The following is a 24,800-nucleotide window of genomic DNA, read 5'->3' as shown; positions in this document are numbered from 1 at the left end:
AATCCATCTAGGTGGAGAGTACCCAGGTGGACCTATCTAGGCTGCACAAGATTGATCTTCCCACAGAGCGTTCATCCATCAAGTCGCCATGGCTTGAGATTGAGCTGAAGGCCATTAAATAATTGTCATAGGTGCATCACTGGTGACAGACAGTCCTGTGGTGTCCGGCTATAGAAGGCTGCAGTGTTTGGCTGTGTAAACTGCTCCCTGACTTTCTATTATTCCTGCTTGGTGAATATGGCATTTTATATATCTTCTTGTATTTCATCTGCTTAGTTTTTATCGCTTTCCATTTAGCACCCTGCGGAGTTCCTCACCCTTTCAGCTGTTTTCATCAGCACTTCTCTTTGTGTCCTTTAAGTATTCTCATTCCCTTCTTGTCTGTGCTGGTGATAGCTCTAACTCTACAGATCCTGAGTGCAAGCAGTCAGCTTGCATTCATTTGGATCAACATTGTTGAATTTCACAGTTCCTCGCCCTGTTGTGGTGAACCTCTCAGTGGGTCCATAATTCCTAACCTTAAAGGTGCGTCGAACACTGCTGGGGCGCCCTGGCAGCTAGCACCCCAAAGCACCCTTAGGGTAAGGCAAAGCACCCAACCCTACAGGCCCAACAGCAATGGCCACCACACAGCGACATCATCACCTCGACAGAAAAATAATAAAAGTTATGGTTTTTGCAAGAAGAGGAAGAAAAATTTAAACTGTAAAAACGAAAATCGTCTTCGGAGCCGAGGGGTGAAAAGAGTCGTCCAGGTTTGAGACAAAAGTCAACAGGCTGTCCTGTGTGATTGCTGAATGGGGACCGTGTGCAGTGCAATGTGCCTGTAATGAAGAAGAATATCAGATATCTAACAGAGAAACTTCTCCTATATTCTTGGCTGAGCAGCCTCTGTCTCAAAGCGAAAGATGCTTACACAGGAGGCCGTGAGTGTGAACTGTATATGACAAAACTTCAAGTATAGCAAAGAATTAATTAGCATTTACATTGGCCAATAATCAAATTCTCACATTAACGACCCATCGTTTACCATAATTGTGAGCGACTGAACAACGTATCCAAAACGTTCCATCATTATACATGAAATCATTTAGGATAGCAAAATATTCTCGTCCAACTTTAGAAAATTGTGTAAAGTTAATGGAGATTCTTCACTCATTAGCGTTTGACCGGCGAAAAGGAGGAACGGAAATTCAAGTCCTAAATGCGGCTGATCGAGTTCCAGGGGAATAAGTAATTCAGGAGCATTGGAATGAGAACATATTCGTGGATATTTTTTTGGATCCGTTAATTCCTTGTACAAGATCAATGGAAATAATTGTACAATACCTTATGGACGTGTGTACAGAATATATAGTATCATTAACAGGAGATCTGTGTGATCCCTGCACTGTCAGTGTTACAATGTAACAATTGCTATTCAAACATTTCATTCACGAATTTCATCCTCTATAAATACCTGTCTTTTATTGTTTGTCGTAACAATCACATCGTTCAAACCACTGCTCAAATAACTGAACCTTTAATAAGTGAATGTACCGAGCACAGCAGAGTCTGAGCCTGCACCCCACATCACCGTGCTGCCGAGCCAAGGAAGGGACGAAGCGCTGCACCCCAGTACAGTGCCCCCTAATTTGGGGCAGTCTCAGTGGATCTGCGATGTACGGAAATAGTTCTTTTGTGATTGCGGTAATTTTTATGGGCAGGAATGATTTCCCAGTTCATCCGATCACTTTTCATACCAATCTGTCATTTGCAAATTGCTGCTCCGAAAACTGAAGCCGCAAAATGTGAAAACCAAAATTTGTGTCGATCTCAATATTTTGACCACAGTAAATATAGAAGAAAGGAAAAATCTAATAAAAACGGCCCTTCCAACCAATGAGCCCTGCTGCTGTGCAGCCCCTGCAAATGTGATGACTGGTCTCTGACCGACGGTATCACACAGGAGAGGAATAGATACACAGCTCAGCAGACAGCATCACACAGGATAGGATTAGATACACAGCTCAGCAGACAGCATCACACAGGAGAGGAATAGATACACAGCTCAGCAGACAGCATCACACAGGATAGGATTAGATACACAGCTCAGCAGACGGTATCACACAGGAGAGGATTAGATACACGGCTCAGCAGACAGTATCACACAGGAGAGGATTAGATACACAGCTCAGCAGACGGTATCACACAGGAGAGGATTAGATACACAGCTCAGCAGACAGTATCACACAAGAGAGGATTAGATACACAGCTCAGCAGACTGTATCACACAGGATAGGATTAGATACACAGCTCAGCAGACAGCATCACACAGGATAGGATTAGATACACAGCTCAGCAGACGGTATCACACAGGAGAGGATTAGATACACGGCTCAGCAGACAGTATCACACAGGATAGGATTAGATACACAGCTCAGCAGACGGTATCACACAGGAGAGGATTAGATACACAGCTCAGCAGACAGCATCACACAGGAGAGGATTAGATACACAGCTCAGCAGACGGTATCACACAGGAGAGGATTAGATACACGGCTCAGCAGACAGTATCACACAGGATAGGATTAGATACACAGCTCAGCAGACGGTATCACACAGGAGAGGATTAGATACACAGCTCAGCAGACAGTATCACACAGGAGAGGATTAGATACACAGCTCAGCAGACGGTATCACACAGGAGAGGATTAGATACACAGCTCAGCAGACAGTATCACACAAGAGAGGATTAGATACACAGCTCAGCAGACTGTATCACACAGGATAGGATTAGATACACAGCTCAGCAGACAGTATCACACAGGATGGGATTAGATACACAGCTCAGCAGACAGTATCACACAGGAGAGGATTAGATACATGGCTCAGCAGACAGTATCACACATGATAGGATTGGATACACAGCTCATCAGACAGTATCACACATGATAGGATTAGATACACAGCTCAGCAGACAGTATCACACAGGAAAGGATTAGATACACAGCTCAGCAGACAGTATCACACAGGATAGGATTAGATACACAGCTCAGCAGACAGTATCACACAGGAGAGGATTAGATACACAGCTCAGCAGACAGTATCACACAGGAGAGGAATAGATACACAGCTCAGCAGACAGTATCACACAGGAGAGGATTAGATACACAGCTCAGCAGACAGTATCACACAGGAGAGGATTAGATACACAGCTCAGCAGACGGTATCACACAGGAGAGGATTAGATACACAGCTCAGCAGACAGTATCACACAGGAGAGGATTAGATACACAGCTCAGCAGACAGTATCACACAAGAGAGGATTAGATACACAGCTCAACAGACTGTATCACACAGGATAGGATTAGATACACAGCTCAGCAGACAGTATCACACAGGATGGGATTAGATACACAGCTCAGCAGACAGTATCACACAGGAGAGGATTAGATACATGGCTCAGCAGACAGTATCACACATGATAGGATTGGATACACAGCTCATCAGACAGTATCACACAGGAGAGGAATAGATACACAGCTCAGCAGACAGTATCACACAGGAGAGGAATAGATACACAGCTCAGCAGACAGTATCACACAGGATAGGATTAGATACACAGCTCAGCAGACAGTATCACACATGATAGGATTAGATACAAGGCTCAGCAGTAGACGCAGGACTGGTCAGGTGACACAGGGGCGGCCATGTCTTGTTCCATGCTATAAGTACTCGGGCCGGCAGTGAGGGGGTTACAGTTGTTGTCCTCTCTGGTCTTGTGTATGACACCGAGAGTAGCCAATCAGGACGCAGGGAGCTCAACGCCCCGCCCCCAATCCCTGCACTCAGCAGCTGGGTCACCACAATAGCATAGATTCGGGGCCCAGCAGGAGCCGGGGCCACAGCCAAGGCCGGGACGCAAGTGAGATCTGCAGGCTGCAATGAGAAGGGGCTCCCCGTACAGCCTGGGACAAGGTGAGAGCCCACCCTGTGCTGTCTGCGGGCAGAGGGGCCCTGGACATGGCGATCCCAGGCAGAGGGGCCCTGTACATGGGGATCTCAGGCAGAGGGGCCCTGTACATGGGGATCCCAGGCAGAGGGGCCCTGTACATGGGGATCTCAGGCAGAGGGGCCCTGTACATGGGGATCCCAGGCAGAGGGGCCCTGTACATGGGGATCTCAGGCAGAGGGGCCCTGTACATGGGGATCCCAGGCAGAGGGGCCCTGCACATAGCGATCCCAGGCAGAGGGGCCCTGTACATGGGGATCCCAGGCAGAGGGGCCCTGTACATGGCGATCCCAGGCAGAGGGGCCCTGCACATAGCGATCCCAGGCAGAGGGGCCCTGTACATGGGGATCCCAGGCAGAGGGGCCCTGTACATGGCGATCCCAGGCGGAGGGGCCCTGCACATAGCGATCCCAGGCAGAAGGGCCCTGTACATGGGGATCCCAGGCAGAGGGGTCCTATACATGGTGATCCCAGGCAGAGGGGCCCTGTACATGGGGATCCCAGGCAGAGGGGCCCTGCACATGGCGATCCCAGGCAGAGGGGCCCTGTACATGGCGATCCCAGGCAGAGGGGCCCTGTACATGGCGATCCCAGGCAGAGGGGCCCTGTACATGGCGATCCCAGGCAGAGGGGCCCTGTACATGGCGATCCCAGGCAGAGGGGCCCTGTACATGGCGATCCCAGGCAGAGGGGCCCTGCACATAGCGATCCCAGGCAGAGGGGCCCTGTACATGGCGATCCCAGGCAGAGGGGCCCTGCACATAGCGATCCCAGGCAGAGGGGCCCTGTACATGGCGATCCCAGGCAGAAGGGCCCTGTACATGGGGATCCCAGGCAGAGGGGTCCTATACATGGTGATCCCAGGCAGAGGGGCCCTGTACATAGCGATCCCAGGCAGAAGGGCCCTGTACATGGGGATCCCAGGCAGAGGGGCCCTGTACATGGGGATCCCAGGCAGAGGGGCCCTGTACATGGGGATCCCAGGCAGAGGGGCCCTGTACATGGGGATCCCAGGCAGAGGGGCCCTGTACATGGGGATCCCAGGCAGAGGGGTCCTATACATGGTGATCCCAGGCAGAGGGGCCCTGTACATAGCGATCCCAGGCAGAGGGGCCCTGTACATGGGGATCCCAGGCAGAGGGGCCCTGTACATGGGGATCCCAGGCAGAGGGGCCCTGTACATGGGGATCCCAGGCAGAGGGGCCCTGTACATGGCGATCTCAGGCAGAGGGGCCCTGTACATGGGGATCCCAGGCAGAGGGGCCCTGTACATGGGGATCCCAGGCAGAGGGGCCCTGTTCATGGCGATCCCAGGCAGAGGGGCTCTGTACATGGTGATCCCAGGCGGAGGGGCCCTGTACATGTGGATCCCAGGCAGAAGGGCCCTGTATATGGGGATCCCAGGCGGAGGGGCCCTGGACATAGCGATTCCAGGCAGAGGGGCCCTGTACATAGCGATCCCAGGCGGAGGGGCCCTGTACATGGCGATCCCAGGCGGGGTGGCCCTGTTCATGGCGATCCCAGGCGGAGGGGCCCTGTACATGGCGATCCCAGGCGGAGGGGCCCTGTACATGGCGATCCCAGGCGGAGGGGCCCTGTACATGGCGATCCCAGGCGGAGGGGCCCTGGTCATGGCGATCCCAGGCGGAGGGGCCCTGGTCATGGCGATCCCAGGCGGAGGGGCCCTGGTCATGGCGATCCCAGGCGGAGGGGCCCTGGTCATGGCGATCCCAGGCGGAGGGGCCCTGGTCATGGCGATCCCAGGCGGAGGGGCCCTGGTCATGGCGATCCCAGGCGGAGGGGCCCTGGGCATGGCGATCCCAGGCGGAGGGGCCCTGGGCATGGCGATCCCAGGCGGAGGGGCCCTGGGCATGGCGATCCCAGGCGGAGGGGCCCTGGTCATGGCGATCCCAGGCGGAGGGGCCCTGGGCATGGTGGTCACAGGGGTCCGCAGAGTGCACAGGACCTGATGCTGCCAACTCTAATATCTATACCTGTGTAATGACCGGTCATTATATAATTATAAATACTCGGGTCCCTGAGCTGACGCTGTCCGGTCATTATAACACGGGCAGGGCGGCCTCATATCTATTACATGTGACAAAGTCCTGTCCTCCTGCAGCAGGGTCACCGGCCCCGGACGTTACCAGGCCGAGAAAGTGGCAGAAAAATCCCTTTACCGGGAACGACGTGAAACAGCCGCATAATATAAAGCAATGTAGATTAGGAGGGAATAAATTATACCAGAAACGGCTTCTTTTGCCATTTTCTTTTCAGTCATCAGGTTCTTCTCCTTTATTAGAGGTGCGAGGAGGACTCCTGTCCATGAGCAACGTCTCTCCAATCAGCGCTGCAGACCGCTGAGATTTAATCATAGTCATTACAGGACATTGTGTTATACTCCAGAGCAGCACTCATAGTACATCCATTATCTGCACCAGCAGAATGGTGAGTGCAGCTCTGGAGTATAATACAGGAGGTAACTCAGGATCAGTAATGTAATGTATGTACACAGTGACTGCACCAGCAGAATAGTGAGTGCAGCTCTGGAGTAGAATACAGGAGGTAACTCAGGATCAGTAATGTAATGTATGTATACAGTGATTGCACCAGCAGAATAGTGAGTGCAGCTCTGGAGTATAATACAGGAGGTAACTCAGGATCAGTAATGTAATGTATGTATACAGTGACTGCACCAGCAGAATAGTGAGTGCAGCTCTGGAGTATAATACAGGAGGTAACTCAGGATCAGTAATGTAATGTATGTGCATAGTGACTGCACCAGCAGAATAGTGAGTGCAGCTCTGGGGTATAATACAGTATGATAAGTAATGTATGGTGATATTTCGTTATTGTGTGTCACTGTAGTTGTCATCATATTGGGGCACTGTATAGCGGTATAATGCTTGGCTTCTGTGTCCATTTTCTGATGTCAGCTGAGAAGCCTTAAAGCTGATTTTTTTGCCATCAGTCACAATTCGTTGAATTTTGAATAAAATTGATGTCGCTGAATCCGTTTTTTTCTTATCGACTTGTATTAGCGCCTGATGGCCTCACGTTTCATCCGTCGTTCGATGGATCCGTCGAAAATTGTTTGTCCGTTGGACGGAGACAACGGACAAAGTAACGTTTTTTGTATACGTTGTAAAAAAACGGACAGTGATGGATCTTTTGCCATTTGTGTTGAATGGAAGCCTATGGGCGCAGGATCCGTCGGAATCCGTCAAATGACGGAATCCGTCGACGGATTCCGTTTTTTTAAACTGAGCATGCTCCAATTATTATTTAGCGCCCAGCTAGTCGGATCCGTCGCATCAGTTGTGCCACAATCTGCGACGGATCCGTCGAGAAAACGGATTGTGACTGACGGCAAAAAACTGATGTGTGAAAGGGGCCTAAGGAATAAGTGTATGTACATGCATCAGGCTGCTGAGCTGCTGTATCTAGGGCGGTTGGATACGTTGTGCCCCTTTAGGCGGTTGGCAGTTTATTTTGGTCTCGTTCTCGTGATCCTGGGAGCATCTGTATGATTAGAGGCTTGGGCCGGGAGCGCTGTCTTCTCTCCTGTGTGGATGTGTCGGGATGAGACATGAGGCAGCGCACGTCTGCGCTCAGTGCTGTCACCAGCAGGGACGGCTGCGGGAGGCTGGGACCTCGGACGGCAGCAGTGATGGGTGCTGCTGGGCCACGCTGCCCCCACAGCTGTGCCGCTGAGGTATGCGTCCCCCACAATAGTGCCGCTGAGCCACATGGCCCCCACAATAGTGCCGCTGAGCCACATGGCCCCCACAGCTGTGCCGCTGAGGTATGCGGCCCCCACAATAGTGCCGCTGAGCCACATGGCCCCCACAGCGGTACCACTGAGATATGCGGCCCCCACAGCGGTACCACTGAGATATGCGGCCCCCACAGCGGTACCGTCATTAGAGCCACACGCCGCTATGGCTATATGGCTATATTGTCCCCTGGTACTGTAGTTTCATTTCTCTTTTTAGAAGGCCAAGGGAGCCACTGAGCCACACAGTCCCCACAGTGATGCCACTTTACCCCAGTCCACACTGCCTGTGGGGGGCGCTGGTGACAGTAATCCGTGAGCTCCAGCCGGGGGGTGGGGGGCGTGGAGGAACGCACATAATTAGGGAAGGCCTCCTCCAGCGCCTGCCTTCTGTCTATTCCCTCAGTATTTGTCTCTAACCCCTGATACAATATAAGGTTTTGTTCACACGTTGCTTTTTTTTTCTGCAGCAAAACTTGTTTTCTTGGCAGTAAAAAAGCTGCTTCCAAAAAGCAGGTTCTGCTGCGTATTTGGTGCAATTTGTCTACATTTCATGTTTAAATAAAGTTAGTTTCATTCACCATAAAAGCGGCAAAAAAGGCAAAGAAATCCAGGCCTCTGTAACAGCCGCAAGAGAAGCCAGCACAAGTGGGTATTTGGGGTCTCTAAAAGTGACATTAGGAATTTGGGAATCAAATCTGATATTTTTGGGTTTAGATTATTTGGAGGATCGGAGGCTCATCTCCCCCCCCCGCCCCGCACTTACAGATGGACCCTTCAGCTGCTGCGGGATAAGACCTTTCAGTATTCCTGACCTCTGGCCACCCGCGGTCCCTGAGCTGGGGCTGCCATTCTTCTCGTGGTCTCCTCCGCTTGGCACCAGGCTCTGTAGCTGCAGTTGTTTGCCTGTACGGTGATGACGGCATTGTCCAATGCTCAGATAATTGAGTCACTTGCTCATTATGAGTCACTTGCTCATTATCAGTGAAGTGCTCCCTGAGCTATGTATGAATGCAGTCACCCCACATACCACGGGAGGTGGCCTGACGGACGACACTGACACAACACGTGAAGTCAGTGCCCCGGTACCGTCCCCAGCGTTCACCATCGCACATGTTGTATATATAATGCTAGGGACTTATTGGGGGGTTTGTGTGAGGACGCTGACGAGAGTGCTCATCCTGTGCCTTATGGTTGGTCTTTGTGACAGGATAGTCGTACCAGAGGCATGTCTTCTGGTGGCAGCTGTCTCTGTCCATAAGTCCATCGTCTAAGGCTGACCTTGTGGTGGTTTTCACCTTTGTTGCCTCCTATTAATTTTTGTTTATGTCAGAGGGGATAGTGCTGTGATGGCCTTTGTGGCTGAGGATAGCCTCGTGGGTGTGTTTCTTGTCTTGGTGGCAGAGGATAGTCAACTTTCATCCCCAGTCACTTTCCTGGGACAAACTGAGTAATAGGCCCAATTATTGCCGGAGGACCACAGATGACCATTTATTCTGCCTCTGTCAGGAAGGATAGCCTCTGGTTGGTTTTGCCATTCTCACACAGATCAGTTTTGCAGTGGATATTGGCCTGACGAGGGGGCTGGCCTTCCGGCGTACCTCGGCCTGACGAGGGGGCTGGCCTTCCGGCGTACCTCGGCCTGACGAGGGGGCTGGCCTTCCGGCGTACCTCGGCCTGACGAGGGGGCTGGCCTTCCGGCGTACCTCGGCCTGACGAGGGGGCTGGCCTTCCGGCGTACCTCGGCCTGACGAGGGGGCTGGCCTTCCGGCGTACCTCGGCCTGACGAGGGGGCTGGCCTTCCGGCGTACCTCGGCCTGACGAGGGGGCTGGCCTTCCGGCGTACCTCGGCCTGACGAGGGGGCTGGCCTTCCGGCGTACCTCGGCCTGACGAGGGGGCTGGCCTTCCGGCGTACCTCGGCCTGACGAGGCGGCTGGCCTTCCGGCGTACCTCGGCCTGACGAGGGGGCTGGCCTTCCGGCGTACCTCGGCCTGACGAGGGGGCTGGCCTTCCGGCGTACCTCGGCCTGACGAGGGGGCTGGCCTTCCGGCGTACCTCGGCCTGACGAGGGGGCTGGCCTTCCGGCGTACCTCGGCCTGACGAGGGGGCTGGCCTTCCGGCGTACCTCGGCCTGACGAGGGGGCTGGCTTTCCGGCGTACCTCGGCCTGACGAGGGGGCTGGCCTTGCGGCGTACCTCGGCCTGACGAGGGGGCTGGCCTTGCGGCGTACCTCGGCCTGACGAGGGGGCTGGCCTTGCGGCGTACCTCGGCCTGACGAGGGGGCTGGCCTTGCGGTAGGCCTCGGCCTGGCGAGGGGGCTGGCCTTGCGGTGGGGCTCGGCCTTGTGGAGGGCCTTGGCCTGGTGATGGGGCCTTGCTGGTTTATTATCCCGGCACAAGGCGGACAGGCTCTCCCGTCACTATAGTGGAAGGATAGTCTATTATTCCCATCTTTCCTCCAGTTCTGGTAACCAGTTTGCAGTAAACCCTGTGGTTCCTTAACCGTTTGATTGACGTGTGTATGTATATATATATATATATATATATATATATAATCTATATCTCTTACGCACATGCACTGTGTGCAATAAACAGGGAATACCTGTCGGATTATTTCCGGTGCCTCTGGCTGGTTAATTACACCCCGTGCTGTCGGTCGCTGTGATCCGGGTGGAGCTTCGTGTGTTTTCTGGATTGTAGTCACTCGGACGCGGTGCAGACAGGTGAGATCAGCGGGAGGACGACACCGCCTGACACTGGCAGGTAAAGCCGGGCTGATAACCGGGGGAACATGGTGGATCCTAATGGGGAGCGAATCGCAAATTGATCTGTAACTTTATAAGAACGTGAAAGGGTTAAGGCTGTTACCTTGTGCTGTGTTGGATCCTTTGCATAGTCTCTGGTTAGGTTTTGCTTAACTGGTTTATAAGGTTTTTATTATTTATTGTTTTGGAGGAAGGTTTTACCAACGATTCTTCAAATCTCCATCCGGGCCCTGGTCTATTCAGTAATCTGCATAGCCTTATGGACATTCCCTTTAAGGGCTCCTCTCGGTGGTGACCGCCATTGGATGTGTGACTCTGGGCCGTGTGATGGAGCCGGGGTGACACTTAATACGTCGCCTCTTGCGCTTGTTTATCCGGAGGTGCACGTGGCTTGTGTTACTGTGTCACTAGGCTGCCGGCCAGGACACCGTGTGCCTCCGCCGGGAAGAGCCGCTGCTGCCCGTCTCCAGGAAAAGCTAAGAATAACCCTGTTTATATCGGCTTATCAGCGGGATCAGGCGGGCGCAGCGGGGCTCCGCTCTGATTTCAGGGCCTAATCGGACACTACAATCTGTGCGTCGCCCCCGGGTCACCACAGTGCAAGGTCCAATATCACGGCTCGCATCCCCCAGTATCACCTGCTGGTCAGGGTTCGTTCTCAGATCCAGTCATTTCCCAAACTGCCCGAAGAAATTTACTTTTTTTTTCACTTATGTCATAACTCTGCGTCTCCTCTCCTCCTTTTTTGTGCCTCCTCTCCCCCTTCTTTCTCTTTCTCCTTCTTCTCCCCTCCTCCCTTCCTTTCCCCTTCTCCTCTCCTCCTCCCTTTCTTTCTCCTTTTTCTCCTCCTCCCTTTCTTTTTCCTTCTTCCCTCTCCTCCCTTTCTTTCTCCTTCTTCTCCTCTCCTCCTCTCTTTCTCCTTCTTCTCCTCTCATCCTCCCTTTCTTTCTCCTTCTCCTTCTCCTCCTCCCTTTCTTTTTCCTTCTTCCCTCTCCTCCTCCCTTTCTTTCTCCTTCTTCCCTCTCCTTCTCTCTTTCTCCTTCTTTTCCTCTCATCCTCCTTTTCTTTCTCCTTCTCCTTCTCCTCCTCCCTTTCTTTTTCCTTCTTCCCTCTCCTCCTCCCTTTCTTTCTCCTTCTTCCCTCTCCTCCCTTTTTTTTCTCCTTCTCTCCTCCTCCCTTTTTTTCTCCTTCTTCTCTCCTCCTCCCTTTCTTTCTCCTTCTTCCCTCTCCTCCTCCCTTTCTTTCTCCTTCTTCTCCTCTCCTCCTCCCTTTCTTTCTCCTTCTTCTCCTCTCCTCCTCCCTTTCTTTCTCCTTCTTCTCCTCTCCTCCTCCCTTTCTTTCTCCTTCTTCTCCTCTCCTCCTCCCTTTCTTTCTCCTTCTTCTCCTCTCCTCCTCCCTTTCTTTCTCCTTCTTCTCCTCTCCTCCTCCCTTTCTTTCTCCTTCTTCTCCTCTCTTCCTCCCTTTTCTTTCTCCTTCTTCTTCTCCTCTCCTCCTCCCTTTCTTTCTCCTTCTTCTTCTCCTCTCCTCCTCCCTTTCTTTCTCCTTCTTCTCCTCTCCTTCTTTCTTTCTTTCTTTCTCCTTTTCCTCTCCTACCTTTCTTTCCCCCTTTCTTTCCCCCTTTCTTTCCCCCTTTCTTTCCCCTTCCTTTCTTCCCCCCTTTCTTCTCCCCCTTTTCTTTCCCCCTTTCTTTCCTTTCTTTCCCCCCTTTCTTTCTTTCTTTCTTTCTTTCTCCCTTTCTTTCTCTCTTTCTTTCTCCCTTTCTCTCTTTCTTTCTTTCTCCCTTTCTTTCTCTCTTTCTTTCTCCCTTTCTTTCTCTCTTTCTTTCTCCTTTTCTTTCTTTCTTTCTTTCTTTCTTCTTTCTTTCTTTCTCCCTTTCTTTCTTTCTTTCTCCTTTTCTTTCTTTCTCTCTTTCTTTCTCCCTTTCTTTCTTTCTCCCTTTCTTTCTCTCTTTCTTTCTCCCTTTCTTTCTTTCTTTCTCCTTTTCTTTCTTTCTCTCTTTCTTTCTCCCTTTCTCCCTTTCTTTCTTTCTTTCTCTCTTTCTTTCTCCCTTTCTTTCTCCCTTTCTTTCTTTTTCTTTCTTTCTTTCTCTTTTTCTTTCTCCCTTTCTTTCTTTCTCCCTGTCTCGCTCTCTTCTCTGATGTCACTGTCTTCACTATTCTCTGCTGGTTCAGCGTCCTCCAGGAACATCAGTAATCGCTCAGACCTTATACATCAGGTTATTGTCTGATGTAATCACATCTGCAGCTTTGGATGTGAGTGGAGCAAAGTGTAACTAAAATCCATGAGAAAGTGGAGCAATGTGGCTACAATGTTACCAGTGCATTTATTAGTTACTGTGAAGTTATGTTACAGTGTCGGCTCCTTTCTTTGTATTTTTGTGTGAAAAATGCCATATTTTTACAAACCTTTTTTTTTTATGTGTGCACACGTGTATTATTTTCTTGTATTTTACCCCTTACTCACCACTAATATGTAAACCGGTGGAAGAAAAATCCCACCTAGAACATGTGCTGCTTGTGGAAAAAAAGTGTCAGGGACCCTAAAATGCGGTAAAGGTGTTAAATGACAGCGCTGCTTGTAGGACGTTACACATTTCCCCGCTGACATCTGGCGGCATCATTTATTTTAATTTTTCTTTATTTTTGCAGTGAAAAAGGTATCATCCCCCCCCCCGTGCGCTCCTCCTCGGGGCACCGGGATAACCTGCTGACACTTTGTGTTCTCAGCTGAGCTGCGGAGGGCGATGTCGTGAGGATGGAGCCGCAGGAGCAATTCCGAGAGTATCAGAGGTTAGAAGACTTTGAGGAGGATTCGCCCCCGGGGGAAGAGGATTTACTGGTGCACGTTCCAGAGGCCGTGAAAGGTAAGAGCCCGAGCAGCCGCAAAAATCGAATACCGAAGACCAGCTGAGAGGGGATTTTCTCGTCTTTGATATGGATGACCACTCTTATGGTCATCCATATCAGATTGGTGGGAGTGTGACGCCCCGCACCCTCACGAGCAGTGTCGGGGGGATGTTACCAGTGGACCCTGCAGATCAGCTTCAGCCCTCACAACCTATATACAGGGGCATTCAAAGGGATCTGGCAAAACATGGCCGCCTTTGTCCTTAGCTTTGTCTGATATAGCAGCTCGGCTCCATTCACCTCATTTTGGCTGAATTGCAATAATAGACACAACCTGTGGACAGGGGCGGCGCTGTTCTTGGCAGACCGCAACTATTTATTCCCAGACAACCCCTTTCAGACTCATGGGGGAATATATTACATGACAAAAGTGAAAAAGTATCAAGTCGTATTCAGGGGCACAGAGGTAGTGGTCACATCCCAAGATTCATCCCCCACAAGACCCCAGTGATATAAAGGGCACATGGTAGATAAGGGGCCATGGTGCAGATTTTTGCACTATATTTTGAGTTCTCCAATCTTTCTTTTTATCTCCCTCCAGACTCCTGGCATCACATTAAGAACTTGGACAATTTCTTCACCAAGATATCCTTTTCAATGAAATAACAAAAGCTGCAAATGAAGTGCTGATGACTGGAGAGAGGGTAGGCTAGGGAGGGAGAGGGGAAGGCTAGGGAGGGAGAGAGGGTAGGCTAGGGAGGGAGAGAGGGTAGGCTAGGGAGGGAGAGAGGGTAGGCTAGGGAGGGAGAGGGGAAGGCTAGGGAGGGAGAGAGGGTAGGCTAGGGAGGGAGAGAGGGTAGGCTAGGGAGGGAGAGAGGGTAGGCTAGGGAGGGAGAGTGGAAGGCTAGGGAGGGAGGGAGGGTAGGCTAGGGAGGGAGAGAGGGTAGGCTAGGGAGGGAGAGGGGAAGGCTAGGGAGGGAGAGGGGAAGGCTAGGGAGGGAGAGGGGAAGGCTAGGGAGGGAGAGAGGGGAAGGGCCAGGGAGGGAGAGGGGAAGGGCCAGGGAGGGAGAGGGGAAGGGCCAGGGAGGGAGAGGGGAAGGGCCAGGGAGGGAGAGGGGAAGGCTAGGGAGGGAGAGAGGGGAAGGGCCAGGGAGGGAGAGGGGAAGGGCCAGGGAGGGAGAGGGGAAGGGCCAGGGAGGGAGAGGGGAAGGGCCAGGGTGGGAGAGGGGAAGGGCCAGGGAGGGAGAGGGGAAGGGCTAGGGAGGGAGAGGGAAAGGGCTATTGAGGGAGAGGGAAAGGGCTATTGAGGGAGAGGGGAAGGGCTATTGAGGGAGAGGGGAAGGGCTATTGAGGGAGAGGGGAAGGGCTATTGAGGGAGAGGGGAAGGGCTATTGAGGGAGAGGGGAAGGGCTATTGAGGGAGAGGGGAAGGGCTATTGAGGGAGAGGGGAAGGGCTAGGGAGGGAGAGGGGAAGGGCTAGGGAGGGAGAGGGGAAGGGCTAGGGAGGGAGAGGGGAAGGGCTAGGGAGGGAGAGGGGAAGGGCTATTGAGGGAGAGGGGAAGGGCTATTGAGGGAGAGGGGAAGGGCTATTGAGGGAGAGGGGAAGGCTATTGAGGGAGAGGGGAAGGCTATTGAGGGAGAGGGGAAGGGCTATTGAGGGAGAGGGAAAGGGCTATTGAGGGAGAGGGAAAGGGCTATTGAGGGAGAGGGAAAGGGCTATTGAGGGAGAGGGGAAGGGCTATTGAGGGAGAGGGGAAGGGCTATTGAGGGAGAGGGGAAGGGCTATTGAGGGAGAGGGGAAGGGCTAGGGAGGGAGAGGGGAAGGGCTAGGGAGGGAGAGGGGAAGGGCTAGGGAGGGAGAGGGGAAGGGCTAGGGAGGGAGAGGGGAAGGGCTAGGGAGGGAGAGGGGAAGGGCTAGGGAGGGAGAGGGGAAGGGCTAGGGAGGGAGAGGGGAAGGGCTAGGGAGGGAGAGGGGAAGGGCTATTGAGGGAGAGGGGAAGGCTATTGAGGGAGAGGGGAAGGGCTAGGGAGGGAGAGGGGAAGGGCTAGGGAGTGAGAGGCTATTCAGCAACCTCTCAGTTGTATCATAGCTCAGTCAAACCCCCACCGGTCACTGCCCCCATCCCCCCGGTCACTGCCCCTCTCTAATACTTTTCCTTGACCGCTCGCTGCACATTTACCATTTTCACCAGAAGAATGGCTTCGCCTGCATGCTGCTTTCCGACTTCTTCGAACTTGTGTAAGTAGAAAACGTGTCTGAAATTGCTGTATCTAATCATATTTTATGTGACACGGTCTGCAGATCCATGCATCTGAGCCTCTTCTGTGTGATACTGTGTGCTGAGCTGCTTTCATTCTCCATTAATCTTCCCTCTCTGACATTCATGGATCTGTGCCCTTACTCTTGTGGCTGGTATAGATTGTAGGCTCTTGGGACTTCATTTGGAATCACATTTGCCCGTTTTACCTCCTTTGCAGCCAGTTCCTGTTCGTCGTTACGTTCACCACCTTCCTATTTCACTGTGTGGAATATGACGTCCTATTTGCCAACATACCCGTCAACCACACGCATACAGGGGTCAATCCTGACCGAAACAAGGTGACCCTCGCCGACGCCATCCTGACTGCCCAGCAATGTGCCCTCAGGTATGTGCCAGGCTGAGAAATATGTAAAATCGCCTCCTTCAGCAGAATAGTGAGTGCAGCTCTGGAGTGTAATATAGGAGGTAACCCAGGATCAGTACAAGATAAGTGAGAATAGTGAGTGCAGCTCTGGAGGATAATACAGGAGGTAACTCAGGATTAGTAATGTAATGTATGTACACAGTGACTGCACCAGCAGAATAGTGAGTGCAGCTCTGGAGGATAATACGGGAGGTAACTCAGGATCAGTAATGTAATGTATGGACACAGTGACTGCACAAGCAGAATAGTGAGTGCAGCTCTGGAGTATAATACAGGAGGTAACTCAGGATCAGTAATGTAATGTATGTACACAGTGACTCCACCAGCAGAATAGGGAGTGCAGCTCTGGAGGATAATACGGGAGGTAACTCAGGATCAGTAATGTATGTACACAGTGACTGGACCAGCAGAATAGTGAGTGCAGCTCTGGAGTATAATGTGATTTGAGTATTTCTTGTCTCATGAACAGGATACAGCAGAGCGGCTGGATCATCTTCCTCCTGGTCATGGCGGCCATATTTTGGGTTTATCGCCTGATCAAGATGTTCTGTAACTTGCTGAGTTACTGGGAGATCCGAAAATTTTTCATCCGAGCCCTGAAAATCCCCTCGGTGAGTAGTCGGGAGTTGTCGCTGGGTAATGTGCTCCTGGCTGTATGAGAGGGGGCAGATTACCACAGCACATACATGCACCAGCGCAGGACGTCTTGGGCCCACCCCGGTCATGCTGGGCCAGGCTTATCCTGCTGGGCCAGTGCAGGACTGGGCTGAGGTAAGATGGGTCAGGCTCGTTACTAGTTGGCAGTGCCTGGGGCTTTCTGACCTCAGACCTAATGCATCGCCGAATCTGATCTGTACCCCTAATTGTCAGTGTGTCCCCCTCCACTTCTTGCAGGACGAGCTGTGTAACTTCACGTGGCAGGAGCTGAAGGCCCGGCTCATCCTCCTGCAGAGAGAGCAGCCCATGTGCGTCCACAAGAAGGAGCTGACCGAGCTGGACATCTACCACCGCATCCTGCGCTTCAAGAACTACATGGTGGCCATGGTCAACAAGAGCCTCCTCCCGGTCCGCTTCCGCCTCCCTCTGGTCGGGGAGGTCACGTTCCTCAGCCAGGGCCTTAAGTACAACCTGGAGTTTCTCTTCTTCTGGGGTCCCGGGTCTCTTTTCCAAAACAAATGGAACCTGCAGCCCAAGTACAAGCGTCCAGGGCAGAGGCTGGAGCTGGCGCAGGAGCTGAGCCGCACCATTGTCCTTCTGGGACTGGCAAACCTCATCCTGTGCCCGTTTATACTGGTGTGGCAGATTCTCTATGCCTTCTTCAGCTACACCGAAGTCATCAAGAGGGAGCCGGGCAGCCTGGGCGCCAGACGCTGGTCCCTGTACGGCCGACTTTACCTGCGCCATTTTAACGAGCTGACGCACGAGCTGCAGGCGCGGCTGAGTCGCGGTTATAAGCCGGCTACAAAGTACATGAACTCTTTTGCATCGCCGATGTTGGCCATCACTGCCAAGAATGTGGGCTTCTTCGCGGGGTCCCTGCTGGCGGTCCTTATCGCTCTGACCGTGTACGACGAAGATGTGTTAACCGTCCAGCACATACTGACCGCCATTACTGTCCTGGGAGTATTGGTCACTATAGCCAGGTGAGTGACCGTCCGTGAAAAGAAAGGCTCCTCCAGCAGGTGGAGTATAATGAGGTGTCTCTTCACGATTAATATTCCTCTGTCTGCAGGTCATTTATCCCTGATGAGCACATGGTGTGGTGCCCGGAGCAGCTGCTGCAATGTGTCTTAGCCCACATCCACTACATGCCGGACCACTGGCAGGGGCACGCTCATAAGTCGGAAACCCGCGATGAGTTGGCACAGCTCTTCCAGTACAAGGCTGTAAGTAGTCCCTGCACCTATAATCTATATAGTTGGGTATTGCATTACTGTATTGTGTGGGAACCGCAGACGTGCTGTGCTGGGTCTGTAGTGGTGTGGTGCTGGTTCTGTAGTGGTGGGTTGCTTGGTCTGTATTGATGTGGTGCTATGTCTGTAGTGGTGCTGGGTCTGTAGTGGTGTGGTGCTGGTTCTGTAGTGGTGCGTTGCTTGGTCTCTATTGATGTGGTGCTGTGTCTGTGTGGCGGCGCTGTGTCTGTGGCGGCGCTGTGTCTGTGTAGCAGCACTGCATGTCTAGCAGCGCAGCGCTGGTTCTGCAGTGGTGTTGGTTCTGTAGTGGTGTGGTGCTGGTTCTGTAGTGGTGTGGTGCTGTGTCTGTGTGGCGGCGCTGTGTCTGTGTGGCGGCGCTGGGTCTATATAGCAGCGCTGTGTCTGTAGTGGCGCTGTGTCTCTAGCGGCGTGGCACTGCATCTAGCAGCGCTGGATCTAGTGCTTGTGTGCTGGTTCTGTAGTGGTGCGGTGCTGGTTCTGTAGTGGTGTTGGATCTGTAGTGGTGCGGTGCTGGTTCTGTAGTGGTGTGGTGCTGCGTCTGTAGTTATACACTGTCTGTTGCAGAGTTTCTGTGGGTTCTGTGGCCTGCGTTATTTCGGGGTGCCTTACATTTTGCTCTTGTTTGTGCTATCGTAGGTCTTTATTCTAGAAGAACTTCTCAGCCCCATCATCACCCCCTTCATCCTGATCTTCTCCCTGCGTCACAAGTCCCTGGAGATCATCGATTTCTTCCGTAATTTTTCGGTGGAGGTCGTGGGAGTCGGTGATATTTGCTCATTCGCTCAAATGGACATCAGGAAGCATGGAAACCCCCAGGTGACCTGCGCAGGGCCGGGCGGAGGAGCTGGCACTTCTAAAGGGTGTTTTGAACATTTTTGCAGCCAATTGTTTCTTGATCCAATGCAGCTAACATTGAATTGATGCAACTTTGCAAGTAGCGTAACATCTCCGGACACTTTGTGTACGCAGCTCCCGTGCAGACCTATGAGACTGTAAGCATAAAAATACTACAAAAAAAACTGTAACTTTGCAGACACATAGTTTTGCATTGGAGCTGTAAACACAAAACGTTGGAGGTTTTCTTCTTCTTAGGTAGAATACATTCAAGGAATCTTGCAAAAATGAGGCAAAGACCCTATTTAACCCTGCGATTCCTGCAGACGAGGGGCTTGTATACAGTAACATTGCTTTAATCCCCTTGCACGGTTTTGTGCTCCCCACAGTGGATGTCGGAGGGGCAGACGCAGGCCTCCGTGTACCAACAGGCCGAGAATGGGAAGACGGAGTTGTCTTTGATGCATTTTGCCATCACGAACCCTCAGTGGCACCCCCCGCTGGAGAGCTCGATGTTTATCGGCCACGTGAAAGAGAAAGTTCAGCAAGATGCAGCGCACGCGCCCCCTGCCCGGCAGATCCTGAGCGATGCCCCCATCTGCAGCTCCATCCTGTCCAATGAGTCTGGCACTGTGGTCAGTACTGTCATGTCCTCCCGCATTGTATATTTATCACTTGTTACTTCTTCCCGGTGCTGACGCTGCGGCGCCATCCTTTTTTTTTCAGCCTGATAATTTGCTGGCAAGCGTTCTGGTTCATCCGGTCTTGACCGCCAGCGGGTTGCCCACCCGAGACCGCCGCTTTGCTCAGCCCAGTACAACGGCATCTGTTGCAGCAAGTGTGTTGGCGTCCATGTCCGCTTCGCAGATCTCCAGTCGACCACAAGGGATGCACTCCAATACTTCACTGTACAACAGCGACCGGACGCTCCTGCAGCAGAGGTCGGTGACCGAGCGCACAATTCTGCTCATTTATTAACTGCATTTCTGCTCTTTAAGTCAATGGGCGCTAAAATGTGGAGCATCACTTCAGATGTTGGTGTTTGTCTCATCTGTAATTGACACGTTCATCACAGCATGCCATAAAGTGAGATCTTCTGAAATCTGTGTACACAGCACCACCTTGAGGCCATACACTTGTACTACATGGATGGCTTCAAATGTACAAATCATTGAAGTCCATCTTCTTGGCGCTAGTTATTTTTTTCTCCATGTCCGCTGTAGTTTGATGGATGTTAGGGGTAGTAGTCCCTGCCATTAATGATCCTGTCTCCTCTCTCAGCACCATGTCCCCCTGTGATTCCCAGATCCAGAGCGTCTCCCGCTTGTCCCTGCTCGCCTCTGAATTTGCATCTGCGGAGATGAGCTTACATGCCATTTACATGCATGAGGTAAGAATACACGGCTGTGTCCATACATGATGCGAGTCCATGCACCGCTCCGGCGCAGACTGATAAATGCTGGGGCTGTCATTCCAGGTACACCAGAATCAGGGCTCGTCACAGCGCCCTCTAGGGATGTGGCAGGCGTCTGACATGTCACCGCATCAAAGACAAGCACCAGGTATGTCCATGTACAGTGATAAAAGAATTACAGGGATAGGATCTACTGGTATGTATGGGATCATACCGGAACCTCTGACCGTTGTGGGATCCTCTCCTCTGACCGCTGTGGGATCCTTTTCTCTGACTTCTGTGGGATCCTTTTCTCTGACTTCTGTGGGATCCTTTCCTCTGACCGCTGTGGGATTCTCTCCTCTGACTCCTATTGGGATCTTCTCCTCTGACCCCTGTGGGATCTTCTCCTCTGACCCCTGTTGGGATCTTCTCCTCTGACTGACCCCTGTTGGGATCTTCTCCTGTGGGATCTTCTCCTCTGACCCCTGTTGGATTTTGACCCCTGGGAGATCCTTAGCTCTAACCACTGGGGATTCAATTCCCCTGTTAACCCTTGGGCAATAGTCCCCTCCCCCGCTGACCTCTGGGCGATAGCCCCCTCCCCCGCTGACCTCTGGGCGATAGCCCCCTCCCCCGCTGACCTCTGGGCGATAGCCCCCTCCCCCGCTGACCTCTGGGCGATAGCCCCCTCCCCCGCTGACCTCTGGGCGATAGCCCCCTCCCCCGCTGACCTCTGGGCGATAGCCCCCTCCCCCGCTGACCTCTGGGCGATAGCCCCCTCCCCCGCTGACCTCTGGGCGATAGCCCCCCCTTCACCCGCTGACCTCTGGGCGATAGCCCCCCCTTCACCCGCTGACCTCTGGGCGATAGCCCCCCCTCCCCCGCTGACCTCTGGGCGATAGTTCACCACCGCTGACCTCTGGGCGATAGTTCCCCCCTGCTGACCTCTGGGCACTCTCCATTCCCCCCTGCTGACCTCTGGGCACTCTCCATTCCCCCCTGCTGACCTCTGGGCACTCTCCATTCCCCCCTGCTGACCTCTGGGCACTCTCCATTCCCCCCTGCTGACCTCTGGGCCTCACCATTCCCCACTGCTGACCTCTGGGCGCTCTCCATTCCCCCTGCTGACCTCTGGGCGCTCTCCATTCCCCCCTGCTGACCTCTGGGCCTCTCCATTCCCCCCTGCTGACCTCTGGGCCTCTCCATTCCCCCCTGCTGACCTCTGGGCGCGCTCCATTCCCCCCTGCTGACCTCTGGGCGCGCTCCATTCCCCCCTGCTGACCTCTGGGCGCTCTCCATTCCCCCCTGCTGACCTCTGGGCGCTCTCCATTCCCCCCTGCTGACCTCTGGGCGCTCTCCATTCCCCCCTGCTGACCTCTGGGCGCTCTCCATTCCCCCCTGCTGACCTCTGGGCGCTCTCCATTCCCCCCTGCTGACCTCTGGGCGCTCTCCATTCCCCCCTGCTGACCTCTGGGCGCTCTCCATTCCCCCCTGCTGACCTCTGGGCGCTCTCCATTCCCCCCTGCTGACCTCTGGGCGCTCTCCATTCCCCCCTGCTGACCTCTGGGCGCTCTCCATTCCCCCCTGCTGACCTCTGGGCGCTCTCCATTCCCCCCTGCTGACCTCTGGGCGCTCTCCATTCCCCCCTGCTGACCTCTGGGCGCTCTCCATTCCCCCCTGCTGACCTCTGGGCGCTCTCCATTCCCCCCTGCTGACCTCTGGGCGCTCTCCATTCCCCCCTGCTGACCTCTGGGCGCTCTCCATTCCCCCCTGCTGACCTCTGATGTGTCCACACTACAGGCAGCAGGTCTGGTCAGCGCTCCGGCTATCGTGGTCTGCCGCTCGGTGGATGGGAGGAGGAGGAACAAGAGGCTGAAGAAAGGACCCCCCTGCAGCCGGGATCCTCCGCACACAGCACAAGCAGCAGCGGGAGCAGCTAGCACATGACTCCTGTGAGTTGGGTCTATGGGGAGGGTTATTATAAAGTAATATGGACAGGACGAGCGCTCATAATTAGTCGGGGTCCGAGGGCAGAGTTATGAGGTTCTGTGTAATACACACCTGGATACATATACTGCTCCGCAGCGCGGTATTACAGGACGTGAGATTAGATGCACGGCTCAGCAGCGTATCTCAGGTGACTGGATTAGATGCCCAGCTCTGCAGCAGCGTATCTCAGGTGATTGGATTAGATGCCCGGCTCATCAGTAGCATATTTCAGGTGACTGGATTAGATGCCCAGCTCTGCAGCAGCGTATCTCAGGTGACTGGATTAGATGCCCAGCTCTGCAGCAGCGTATCTCAGGTGACTGGATTAGATGCCCAGCTCTGCAGCAGCGTATCTCAGGTGGCTGGATTAGATGCCCAGCTCTGCAGCAGCGTATCTCAGGTGGCTGGATTAGATGCCCAGCTCTGCAGCAGCGTATCTCAGGTGGCTGGATTAGATGCCCAGCTCTGCAGCAGCGTATCTCAGGTGGCTGGATTAGATGCCCAGCTCTGCAGCAGCGTATCTCAGGTGGCTGGATTAGATGCCCAGCTCTGCAGCAGCGTATCTCAGGTGGCTGGATTAGATGCCCAGCTCTGCAACAGCGTATCTCAGGTGAATGGATTAGATGCCCGGCTCATCAGTAGCATATTGCAGGTGACTGGATTAGATGCCCAGCTCTGCAGCAGCGTATCTCAGGTGACTGGATTAGATGCCCAGCTCTGCAGCAGCGTATCTCAGGTGACTGGATTAGATGCCCAGCTCTGCAGCAGCGTATCTCAGGTGATTGGATTAGATGCCCGGCTCATCAGTAGCAGCGTATCTCAGGTGACTGGATTAGATGCGTATCTCAGGTGACTGGATTAGATGCCTGGCTCATCAGTAGCAGCGTATCTCAGGTGACTGGATTAGATGCGTATCTCAGGTGACTGGATTAGATGCCCGGCTCATCAGTAGCAGCGTATCTCAGGTGATTGGATTAGATGCCCGGCTCATCAGTAGCATATTTCAGGTGACTGGATTAGATGCCCAGCTCTGCAGCAGCGTATCTCAGGTGATTGGATTAGATGCCCGGCTCATCAGTAGCAGCGTATCTCAGGTGACTGGATTAGATGCGTATCTCAGGTGACTGGATTAGATGCCCGGCTCAGCAGCAGCGTATCTCATTAGATTTTCTGCTTTCTTGCAGCTCAGGATTTGCAGACATTTGTTCCGGGGATGGATTCTCGGGGTGCCGCTTCCCCCAACATCAGCGATTTCAGAAGATATTGGTGTGTGCTTGGCTTCCATGAGAGCGGATTGGGGGGCACCTTGTGACATTTGCAGTACACTAAGGGGGTCCCTGTGCGCTGCCCCTCCCCCTTCTTAAAGGAGCAGCATCTGTATTAATGTCAGTGACTTGAAGAAGCTGCTTGCTGTGTATCCGGAGATTTCCTTACAGTGTTATTATCTGTTGTCACCGACTCAAGAACAACTCCCGGGCCTCGGCCGCCGCGTCCAATCACAGACTCTCTCCTGTTCGGCGGGCTCGGCCGCCGCAGGCCGCCCCGTCCAATCACAGACTCTCTCCTGCTCGGCGGGCTCGGCCGCCGCAGGCCGCCCCGTCCAATCACAGACTCTCTCCTGCTCAGCGGGAGACTCCAGGTGCTTGGTGCAATGGTTTCTCCAACCACCGCCTCCATCATTGTCGTGACCCTGCTCCTCATTGAAGGCGTACAGCGTATTCCGCCATCACCGATGACATCACGGCCGGTGGCTGGTGCTAAACCCCTGTGGTGGATGCCGGGACGTGCGATACAGAAGTGCCTTTGTACTGGGGGTGAGCTGACCGGCCGGGGCGCAGGGCCCACATTCATGTCTAAGCTGCGCCAAACACATTTCACCTGCAGTCCTCATGGCCGCTCCTAGGAGGCGTCATCACTCGCTCCATACTCACTACAGACGGACGTGACCCCTGCGCTTTCTGAATGTGTTTGTTTTATTTTTTTTTAAAGGGGGTTTCCATAAAGCTAGACGCTTCCCTTGCCTTCATGGATATAGTTCTCTGTGCTGCCGGCCTATTGCATTACCTGTTACTTATATAAACTTTATGTATTCAGGATTTAAAGGTACAAACCCCCATTATCGGGAGCGAGGGGTGAAGATAGCGTCCCGTAATAACACTATTATACTTCACTGCTGCTCAGGAAGTGAGGTGTGCAAATGGAGGGCCTGACGGGCCCCAGCTAGTGCTCCCTGTTATCAGCCAGTGAACATTATTATATAGGTACTCTGCCTCTATGAGGCTAGAGCTCCCCCCCGGACCGCTCCGGCCACCATCGGAGAGTGTTAGTACATAGAGTATTGGTGCTTTATGGGATTTCTGATGGTGTGCTGGTGCACAGGGTCTGCTCCACCTGTACATATCTCGTGTGCACTCATTGCAGCAGAGATGCATCTGACGACCGTGCCAAGCTGTACCCGTTGAGGAGGCGGCGGTGGCGGCTCAGTGCCCGGCGGAGCTGACCACACATAATGATGCACTGCAGACGCTGGGCTACGGCATGGCTCATTTTGCAATAAATGTTTACATCCTTGTAGATAATAA

The 24,800-nt window shown here is 53.2% G+C and overlaps 1 protein-coding gene across 4 annotated transcripts; it reads left to right on the top strand.

Annotated features, from left to right (window-relative positions):
* The first annotated feature begins 3,800 nt into the window (after window positions 1-3,800).
* Window positions 3,801-24,800, top strand: ATG9B (autophagy related 9B). 4 transcript variants are annotated; one of them, XM_075315766.1, is made up of 15 exons: window positions 3,801-3,960; window positions 13,261-13,397; window positions 13,982-14,027; window positions 15,557-15,619; window positions 15,859-16,026; window positions 16,535-16,676; window positions 16,960-17,708; window positions 17,798-17,951; window positions 18,636-18,815; window positions 19,223-19,468; window positions 19,560-19,774; window positions 20,115-20,223; window positions 20,311-20,395; window positions 22,030-22,181; window positions 23,403-24,800. In XM_075315766.1, the coding sequence occupies exons 2-14, from the start codon at window positions 13,289-13,291 to the stop codon at window positions 22,167-22,169; spliced, it is 2,406 nt and encodes an 801-aa protein (XP_075171881.1). In that variant the 5' UTR covers window positions 3,801-3,960; window positions 13,261-13,288; the 3' UTR covers window positions 22,170-22,181; window positions 23,403-24,800. The 4 variants fall into 4 exon arrangements, with proteins under 4 accessions (XP_075171881.1, XP_075171882.1, XP_075171884.1 ...); XM_075315767.1 differs by having other exon boundaries at window positions 13,183-13,397; XM_075315769.1 differs by lacking the exon at window positions 3,801-3,960 and adding an exon at window positions 12,608-12,786.

Source organism: Anomaloglossus baeobatrachus, chromosome 6 (genome assembly GCF_048569485.1).
Source record: "Anomaloglossus baeobatrachus isolate aAnoBae1 chromosome 6, aAnoBae1.hap1, whole genome shotgun sequence".
NCBI classification, from domain to species: Eukaryota; Metazoa; Chordata; class Amphibia; order Anura; family Aromobatidae; genus Anomaloglossus; species Anomaloglossus baeobatrachus.
This window is presented reverse-complemented; position numbering and strand designations above follow the sequence as displayed.